The 10,380-nt window shown below is 43.0% G+C and overlaps 1 protein-coding gene across 1 annotated transcript in view; it reads left to right on the top strand.

Annotated features, from left to right (window-relative positions):
• The first annotated feature begins 348 nt into the window (after positions 1 to 348).
• Positions 349 to 10,380, top strand: part of LOC133067139 (uncharacterized) — a 102,584-nt gene continuing 92,552 nt past the window's right edge. The window contains exon 1 of the mRNA XM_061158332.1: positions 349 to 482. Coding sequence (XP_061014315.1) covers positions 349 to 482 — 134 coding nt within the window. The remainder of the gene's footprint in view (positions 483 to 10,380) is intronic.

Raw genomic sequence — 10,380 nt, 5'->3', positions numbered from 1 at the left:
TGTACTTAAAATCCCACCCGATACTCTGGGCAGATTGCATCAGCCCAAGACTTTCACCCCCTGCCCGGGACCCTCCCGTCACCACCCCCAGCTCCCTAACTCCACGAGCCACCTCCCCGTCCTCCCTCTCCCCTGAGGGGCCTGCTCCGGCGCTTTCAGAGCGCCCATCTTCCCAGCCGGAACAAAACCCGGAGCAGTGGAATCCCACTCCCGGAGCGCCCCGGCGGCCACTGGGCATGCTCCGTCGTCAGTCAGGCTCTGGGCCGGGAGCGGCGAGCGCCGTGCGCGCCGGCGGGTTCCTCCCGCGGCCGCGCGTCCTCCGCCTCGCGAGCCGGGGGCGGGCGCGTGATGGCGGCGGCGGCGGCGGCGGGCAGCGCCAGCGGCGGGAGCAGCAGCAGCGACACGTCGAGCACCGGCGAGGAGGAGAGGATGCGGCGCCTCTTCCAGACCTGCGACGGCGACGGCGACGGCTACATCAGCAGGTACTCGGGGAGGTCCGCGGGACGGGCAGGGGCGCGACCCGCCTCTCCGCGCTGCCCGAGACCCCTCCTCCGCCCCCTCGCCCCCAACTTCCGCCAAGTTGCTCCGAAGCTCACGGGAATAGTTGCCCGCGACTCTGAGAGCGACACTGAGGCCGAGGAGCTGCTCAGCCCGTCTTCTGGAGGTGCCGGTTGGTGCAACTTCCCCAGCGCTGCCTTTGTCTGGGCACAGGGAGCCTTCTCTTTCGGATGCGGGTCGTCCCCCGGGACTGGGAGCGCTCCTGCCTCTGGGGAGACGAGTGCGGGCCGCTTGCCCAGGTAGAAGAGGCTGCTCTGCAGCCTCAGGGTGTCAAGACGCTGTGGCCACCGGGCAGCGGTCTTGTCCGTTTGCTCGGCGGACAGACCCGGGACCGCACCGGGAGAGGGATGCGCGGTCAGCGACACAGCTGAGCAGGAAAACAACCTGTGAAAAACTTTCGTGTGCTACAGAGACCCTGCGTTCCAAACTTCGGAGCCCCCAAAGTGGGCATATTAGTAGTTTGCCGCTCAGTACTGATCTAAACCTCTTAGCCTGAGGGGAGCGAAGCGTTCAGGCGCAAAGTGGGGGCTGAGAGGTGAGGCTGTAATATAGACCCTACTCCCTACCCCGGCTCAGGGCTCTAACCAGGTGAGCCTCCTGAGGGGCCTCGGGGCGCCTCTGCGTGATCACTTCAAACCGTCGCTGTGCTGGCTTCCAGCTCCCCTGCAGGGGCGGTATGCAACGTCAAGCGGCAAGGCTTGGCAAAATAATTACTCTGCCCAAATGTTTATCACGTATCAGACACTGATGGTGAGGAAGGCAATCGTAACGTCTTCCAGATTGCTCATATGAAAGGTCGACACTGAGCGCTGACGCCTGTACGCGCCGAAATTTGAATTGCCTTCAAAGGGGTAGGCAGCCTAAATTGTGTGTTACATGTTTCTTTAGCCTTTGTCTTGGTGATGGTGAAGATACTCTGAAAATCCCAGGGTGCCTCCTACTGATTGTACTTGCTTACACAGAGAAAAAGAGTAGGGAATCCCTCCCCACCCCCAAATTTAAAAAAAAAAAAAAAAAAAATCTCTGAAATAGGGGATTAGACATGTGAAATTTAAAAAAAAAGACAGTTAAAAAAAATTCTTTCAGACTTGACTCAATTATGATAATTCCTAGCTGAATTTTATTACTTTTTTCAAGTTTCATTGGAAAACATTAGAAAGATACCTGAACACTTTATGAAGTAATTGTGTCCTGAAATGAAGAAATATGTAACTCCAGGTGACCTTGTATACATTTTCATCTGGAAGTCTTTCCCTTTTTTGGTTCCCGAACAAAAAAATTTCATCATATAGTTTAGTATTTTGTTGTTGTTATTTCCCTACCTGAAAGTAGGGTAGGAAAAACTCATTTGCAATAATAAAATCTATCTGCATTCTTCATGTTAGAATGCAAAAAGACATTAATTTCATATTGGGCACAGTGCACATAGAAAACGACCAAAATTCTCTCAATCTAGGGTTTCCCTGGTAGCTCAGAGGGTAAGCTGTCTGCCTGCAAGGCGGGTGACCGGGGTTCAGTCTCTGGGTTGGGAAGATCCCCTGGAGAAGGAAATGGCAATCCACTCCAGTATTCTTGCCTGGAGAATCCCCATGGGCAGAGGAGCCTGGTGGGCTACAGTCCACAGGGTCGCAAAGAGTCGGACACAACTGAGCGACTTCACTTCTTCTTCTCTCCTTCCTTTCCTTTAATCCTATTAATATTGTTGCTTTATCTTAACTACATTTTCTGTATAAATGTTCATATTATTTTGAATGGGGACTGTGTGGACCCTGAAGGATAACGAATTTGGCTTGAAAACTTTGTTTTGGAAGGTGAAGCATTATAAGGGCATGATATTAAAGAAGGAATTTTAGAGGGAGATAGAAATTCACTGGAGTAAAAGTTGAAAAAAACTTTATCCTTTGAGCCACACTTTAATATATCTGCTTGAAAGTTGGAAGGTATGTTCAGTAGCAGTTCAGTCGCTCAGTTGTGTCTGACTCTGTGACTCCGTGAACCGCAGCATGCCAGGCCTCCCTGCCTATCACCAACTCCTAGAGTTTACCCAAACTCATGTTCATTGAGTAGATGATGCCATCCAACCATCTCATCCTCTGTCATCCCCTTCTCCTCCTGCCCTCAATCTTTCCCAGCATCAGGGTCTTTTCAAATGAGTCAGCTTTTTGCATCAGGTGGCCAAAGTATTGGAGTTTCAGCTTCAACATCAGTCCTTCCAATGAACACCCAGGACTGATCTCCTTTAGGATGGACTGGTTGGGTCTCCTCGCAGTCCAAGGGACTCTCAAGAGTCTTCTATAACACCACAGTTCAAAATCATCAATTCTTTGGCACTCAACTTTCTTTATAGTCCAACTCTCATATCCATACACTTCTTTATAGTCCAACTCTCATATCCATACATGACTACTGGAAAATCCATAGACGGATCTTTGTTGGAAAAGTAATGTCTCTGCTTTTTAATATGCTATCTAGGTTGGTCATAACTTTCCTTCCAAGGAGTAAGTGTCTTTTAATTTCATGGCTGCAATCACCATCTGCAGTGATTTTGGAGCACCAAAAAATAAAGTCTGTCACTGTTTCCCCATCTATTTGCCATGAAATGATGGGACCAGATGCCATGATCTTAGTTTTCTGAATGTTGAGCTTTAGCCAATTTTTTCACTCTCCTCTTTCACTTTCATCAAGAGGCACTTTAGTTCTTTTTCACTCTCTGCCATAAGGGTGGTGTCATCTGTATATCTGAGATTATTGATATTTCTCCCGGCAATCTTGATTCCAGCTTGTGCTTCGTCCAGCCCAGCATTTCTCATGATGTCCTCTGCATGTTAGTTAAATAAGCAGGGTGACAATACACAGCCTGACATACCCCTTTTCCTTTTTGGAACCAATCTGTTGTTCCATGTCCAGTGCTAACTGTTGCTTCCTGACCTGCATACAGGTTTCTCAAAAGGCAGGTCAGGTGGTCTGGTATTCCCATCTCTTTCAGAATTTTCCAGTTTATTGTGATCCACACAGTCAAAGGCTTTGGCATAGTCATTAAAGCAAAAATAGATATTTTTCTGGAACTCTCTTGCTTTCTCGATGATCCAGCAGATGTTGGCAATTTGATCTCTGGTTCCTCTGCCTTTTCTAAAACCAGCTTGAACATCTGAAAGTTCACAGTTCACTTATTGCAGAGCCAAAACTTTAGCTGTGGGCAGTTGCTGTGGAAGTTATATTTAGGCTGTGACAAAATTTCCATTTAAGAGGAGTTCAAGGTAGCAATTTCATTGAGAGCAGGAAGCATAGACCTTGTCCAGAAGTGTCTTTCCACAGCAAGCACAATTTTCCTGGAGCACATGTTTATTTGGTATGCTGGAGGAATGAGGTTAATGAAAATGACTCCATTTCCAGTGTCACTCCTTCATGCTGCCACTATTTAATGACTTTACTGATCTCTCTACAGTGTGTGGTAAGGTGTGGAATGCTGTGAATTTTCTCTTATATTAAATTTGAGAGCTGGGCTTTCTAACATAAAACCTTGAATTCTTTAAAAGATGTCAAGTTTGTGCTAACATTAATGGCTGTATCCATTAGGATTTTATTTTGGCTGTACATAATAGAATATATAAGTCAAATAAGGGTTGATTGTAACACCTAGAAGTCTGGAGGTGGGCCAGCCAGGCTGAGACAGCAGCTCTATGATGGGATCAATGCACAGCTTCTTTCTTTCTGTATCACCGTTCTTCACATGGAGAATTCATCTTCATGGTTATCTCACAGTCCTAAAATGATGGCTCTGTGTCCAACTTCATCTCCAAGTTCTGAGGAGGAAGATGTAAGAGGAAGCTAAAGTAGATGATGCCTGTATCATCAAAGCACAGCTTTCCCAGATCCCTTAATTGGCGTAATGTTGGTCAAACTCTACATGCAGAAGAGTTTAAGGAAGCATGTCATCCATTTGGGTACATTGCCTCCTATACAGAAGCAGAGTTCCGTTATTAAGAGTGAGAAATGGTTTTTGTCATACATTGACATGAATGTATTGACAAAAACCACTACAATATTGTAAAGTAATTAGCCTCCAACTAATAAAAATAAATGGAAAAAAAGAATGAGAAATGGATATTGGGTCGGCAACTAGCAACCAATACATGTAATAAAACTCCCCATATTAACCCAAATTCAATTGTATTGGCTCCAGTCCTTTACCTTTACCCTGGCCCTCATATCCTTAAAGAGAAGTGAACTGGAGGTGTTGTATTCAGAGGAGGATAAGGAGAAGAGAGCCTGAGGCCCTGTCTAGGCAAAGTATTTCTTGAAGAAGGGAGATAAAAAGTTAGGGCTTTGTGTCTTAAATATCCTCTAGGCCCAGCCTTCCCCATCAAACTGACAAAAAAGGTATTAGCTAACTGGAGATTCCTGGAATTGTTGCTGCTGCCCAGGAACTCCCAGGCTGCCAGGGGAATCCAGAATCATTCCCATGGATACTTAAACTGCCATGAGGTGGAGCCAGGCCACAGCCTGAAGAGGGAAGAATTCGGGCTGCACACTGACTGCTGCAGGCTCTTCTGGCGCCTTCATTAACCTCACGGTGACTTCATGCCACACTTTCTGGTATTGAGTTTTGCGGGCCCTAGATATCGTGTGATTAGAGATGGTGGTTTTACTCTATTGGCTGACATTAATTTCCCTTTGGAATTCTAAAGCTTTTGTCTTTATCCTTCAGCTTAAGAAACTGTTTATGTTGCACATTTTGACAAATATCATAAACCATCGCTTTCATTTAGACTTAGTCTTCAAACTTCAGCTCAGACTTTATTGCCTTCGAGAGAGCTTTCATGACCGCTGTATCAAAGTGAATTAGGGATTTCCCTGGGGTCCAGTGGTTAGGACTCTATGCTTTCACTGCCAAGGGCTTGGTTCAATTCCGGTCAGGGAATTAAGATCCTACCAGTTGAGTGGTGTGACCAAAATAAGAAAATAAGAAATGAAGTGAGTCATCTCTACCCTGGCATTATTCTCCATCATAATATCAATGGCTTTCTTCCAAAGAACCCTTTTCAACCTGTAATTGGATTTGTTTATTGCTTTGTTTGCCAATTTATTGTTATTCTCCCACTAAGTATAGCCTTCATGAGGGACAGAATCATGTTTTATTAACTGTACACTCAGGATCTAGCACAGTATTTGCCATATAGCCATTTCAATCAGTAAATTCTGATGAATAAATAACCAAGAATAAACAGTGGTATGTCATGTATACTGAAAAATCTTTCAGGCATTTTCCTTGTTTATGAGATACTTTAAATGTAAGTATATTTTATTATATATTTTCCTTTAAAAATAACTTCTTCCTAGTTATATAAAAGATACTTTTGTTGTTGAAAATTTGGAAAATATATGAAAAATCAAATCAAAATCATCCAGTACCCCATAACTGGGCTTCCCAGGTGGCTCAGCGGGTAAGGAATCTGCCTGCAATGCAGGAGATGTGGATTCAATCCCTGGGCCAGGAAGATCCCCTGGAGAGGGGCATGGCAACTAACTCCAGTATTCTTGGCTGGAAAATCCCGTGGGCAGAGGAGCATAGCGGGCTACAGTCAATGGGGTCACAAAGAGTCAGACATGACCGAAGTGACTGAGCACATATGCACATCCCGTAACTAAGGAGTATCACTCCTATTTTCCTGATGACATATCTACATCATAACATCCCTCTAGTAAAATTTAAAATGATTGGAGAAAAGGAAAAGCATCTTGTGTTCTTGGTTAGGAAGATTTCATCTTGTTTTGATGGCAGTACTCCCCTGTTTCACTCCCTGCAACGTCCCCAGTTCTAGGCAACCATTGGTCTACTTTCTGTCTCTAAGCTCTGCCCCTGCTAAGTTGCTTCTATAGATTTGCCCATTATGCATACTTCATGTAAATGGAATCATACACTATGTAACCTTTAGTTGCTTGTGTTTCAGTGTCGTATCTAAGAAAGTTTTGCCTAATCCACAGTCACAAAAATATGTTCCTGTTTTCCTCTAAGAGTTTTATAGGTTTCGTTCTTATATTAGGTTTGTGATCCATTTTGAGTTTATTTTTGTGTATGATGTGAAGAAGGATCCAAGTTCATTTTTTTGCACGTGGCTATCAAGTTGTTCAAGCACCACTTGTTGGAAAGACTAGTCTTTCCTGTTTTCTTGACTGTCTTATCACCAACCAGTTGACCATAAACATAAATGTTTATTTCTCGACTCTCAGTTCTTTTCTGTCTGTAGGTGTGCCTATCCGTATACCAGCACCACACTATTCTGATTACTGTTGCTTTGTTTTAAGTTTTGAAGTTGAGAAGTGTGAATCCTCCAGTTTTGTTCTTCTGTTTTTAAGGTTGGCTGTTCTTAGTCCTCTAAGTTCTCGTATACATTTTAGGATCAGCTTGTTAATTTCTTCAACACAGGCAGCTGAGATGTTTCATTGGGATTGCGTTGAATATATAGGTCAGTTTGTTCACACGCATTTTTAGTAAATATATTTTTCAGGATATTTTTGTTTTTTTCCACCAGCCCTTTGTTTTATAGTTTTTTAATTTGGAGTAGGCAGGTTAGTGACCATCTAAAGTAACAATAGCAAATGTTTATGGAAACTTTTAAAGTTTACAGTCAGTTGTTCTAAACGTTATCTCATTTGATTCTTGCAACAGGAGTTTACCATCTCTAAGACAGAGAGCCAAAATAACAGAGCCTCTGAGGAAAAAGAATGCACCTGTGGCCCTTCCTTAAGGACATTTCCCCCCCCCCCCGCCCCCCGAATAAATGCTGCATAGCTATCACAAGAAAACCTATTATAACCCCCAAAGTCTTACAGTTATTTCCTGTTTAATTTATCCAAGGTCTATGGTGCAGATGAATTTTCATTTTAAAACTGGCTTCTTAGCCTCAGTGGGAATGGCATTTAAATTCTTGGTACAGAAGTCGAGGTATTTGCATTCTAAATAAATTTCCATGGGGGTCTCAGCTGGGGAGACTCCCTTGTTTGGTAAATTGAAAATCTCTCTGAAGTGTCAGTCCCAGAGTAGAAACCATATGGAGAGAAAGGGCATTTCCTTAGAGAACAGTTAATTGTCAGCTTCTCATTGTCATTTCAAAATGTCAGTTTAAATATGTAAATTAGTAATTACTGAAGTCATGCAATTGATTATTGATGACTGTAACTGATGGGAGAAAAAGTGTTGGTAGACAGAAGGACTCTCTGGACCTATTCATTGTTCAAATATTTGGATCCCTGTTCCCTGAAACAGAGTGAAAATGTAAATGGAACCAATTGCTAGGTTGACCAGTAAGTGTTAAATGTTTGATGTGACAGTTGTTAGCTGAGTTTAAGTGTAGCCTTCAGTTGAACATTTAGTTGTGAAACTTTTGCTTGGAAAATTCTAGGCAGATGAGCTCTTTGTTTAATTTTTAAATGTTCACATCCCAATGTAGAAGATACTTGAAAATGCATCTCGGATTTGATGTTGGTGTTAATTGGGCATTTATGAAGCAGTATGGCAAGTGTCACAGATTAAGACACCTGTTGTCTATCATTTAAAAGTTCATCATACACATATTTGTGATACAGATGAAGGAGGTAAAAACGTAGATAGCCTATGGAGGGCATTTTTATAAAAGTGTGACTGCATTTCCTTTAAATGTCAGAATTTTTCACTTATATTTTACATTAGAGGTTAATGCTTTAAGGCAAGATTTTTACTTTGACTGTTTTATATACTGTAGAGTCTTAACTTGTGTGTGTATGCCCACTTGCTTCAGTTGTGTCCAACTCTTTATGACCATATGGACTGCATATCCTCCAGGCTCCTCTGTCCATGGGATTCTCTAGGCAAGAATACTGGAATGGGTTGCCATGCCCACCTCCAGGGGATCTTCCAACCCGCGTCTCCTGCATCTCCTGCATTGCTTGTGGATTCTTTACTGCTGAGCCACAGGGGACGCCCTAACCTGAGTGTACTTTATGTTAAAAAGAGTGGAAATCATTGTGATAATATTGTTGGGGAAGTATTTATTCCTCTAAAAACATGTAAGCAGTTTTTATATTTATCATAAGCAAAGGGAGAAATCAGTGCTGCTCATCTCCCTCCCCCTTCTTGGTTTCCGAAGTTCCTTCATCTCTCACCAGAATTATTCTCCTAGTGTCCTAACCTGCAGGTTTGGCTCCTCCAGGCCACTTTACATGGACATTAAAGTCATCTATCAATATAACATAAAACCGAGCAGGCAGCTCTTCATAAAGCCCTTCAACAGTTGCCTGTTCCGTGCAGTTAAGTAGAGACTCCTCCGCGGGCCGTTTGAGGTGAAGCCCCTGGGCCTTCTGGCGTAGTCACTGTGCCGCCTTTGGCATTACTGCTCACACTGCCTTCTCCAGCACGCCCAGCTGTCCTAATGTCAGTGCTTTGGACTTGCAGCTCCTTCTGTAAGTGTTCTTCTCCCCGTCCTTGTCTATGTGATGAGCACCTCACTTGTTCTAGACTTAGTTTTCATGCAGCTCTTGCTCTCTGGAGACTTCCTCTCATGTCTCAGGGCCTTACACACACTCCTAGGCCAGCACTGCTCACATTTGGTATTCTCACTGTTTCCGATTCTTTGCTCCCCACACTCAAAGCAGAGCCGATATATGTTTCTTGTCTTTTTTCTTTATAGATTCAGTGCCTAGCATGTAATAGAAACTTATTAAATATTGATCAAATAAAATTGTACATGTGTAATGGTAATTTCAAACACTTTAGAATATGTAGAAAAATATTATTAGGTTTTGTCCAACTTAGAAGAAGCTGAGAACCTAAATTTCCATTACCAGATGTCTGGATAAAGCAGATGTGGTATATGTATACAGTGGAATATTATTTAGCCATAGAAAAGAAGGAAATAATGCCATTTGTAGCTACATGAATGAACCTAGAGATTATCATACTAAGTGAAGTAAGTCAGAAAGAAGACAAATACCATATGATATCATTTATATGTGGAATCTAAAACATGATACAAATAAACTTATTTATAAAACAGAAACAGACTCATGAAGAAAACAGATATATGATTACCAAGGGGAAGGGGGGTCATGGAGGAATAAATTAGGAGTTTGGGATTTTGCAGATACAAACTATTAATACTGTATTTGTTGTTATTATTGAGTTGCTAAATTGTGTCTGATTCTTTGCAACCCCATGGACTGCAGCATGCCAGGCTTCCTTGTCCACTGTCTCCCAAAGTTTGCTCAGGTTCATGTCCATTGAGTCAATGATGCTACCTAACCATCGCATCCACTGATGCCCTCTTCTCCTTTTGTCTTCTATCTTTCCCAACATCAAGGTCTTTTCCAATGAGTTGGCTAAAGTATTGGAGCTTCAGCTTCAGCATCAGTCCTTCCAATGAATATTCAAGACTGATTTCCTTTAGAGTTGACTGGCTGGATCTCCTTGCAGTCCAAGGGATCTCAAGAGTCTTCTCCAGCACCACAATTCAAAGGCATCAATTCCTCAGTTCTCAGCCTTCTTTATGGTCCAACTCTCACATCCATACATGACTACTGGGAAAACCATATCTTTGAATATACGGACCTTTGTTGGCCAAGTAATGTCTCTGCTTTTTAATACACTGTTTAGATTTGTCACAGCTTTTCTTCCAGGGAGCAAGTGTCTTCTAATTTCATGGCTGCAGTCACCATCTGCAGTGATTTTGGTGCCCAAGAAAATAAAATCTGTCATCGCTTCTACTTTCCCCCATCTATTTGCCATGAAGTGATGGGAAAGGGTAACATAATCTTAGTTTTTCAATGTTGAGTTTTAAGTCAATTTTT

Source organism: Dama dama, chromosome 12 (genome assembly GCF_033118175.1).
Source record: "Dama dama isolate Ldn47 chromosome 12, ASM3311817v1, whole genome shotgun sequence".
In the NCBI taxonomy this organism is placed as follows: domain Eukaryota; kingdom Metazoa; phylum Chordata; class Mammalia; order Artiodactyla; family Cervidae; genus Dama; species Dama dama.
The sequence above is the reverse complement of the archived record's forward strand: the minus strand, read 5'-3'. Positions and strand labels throughout refer to the sequence as shown.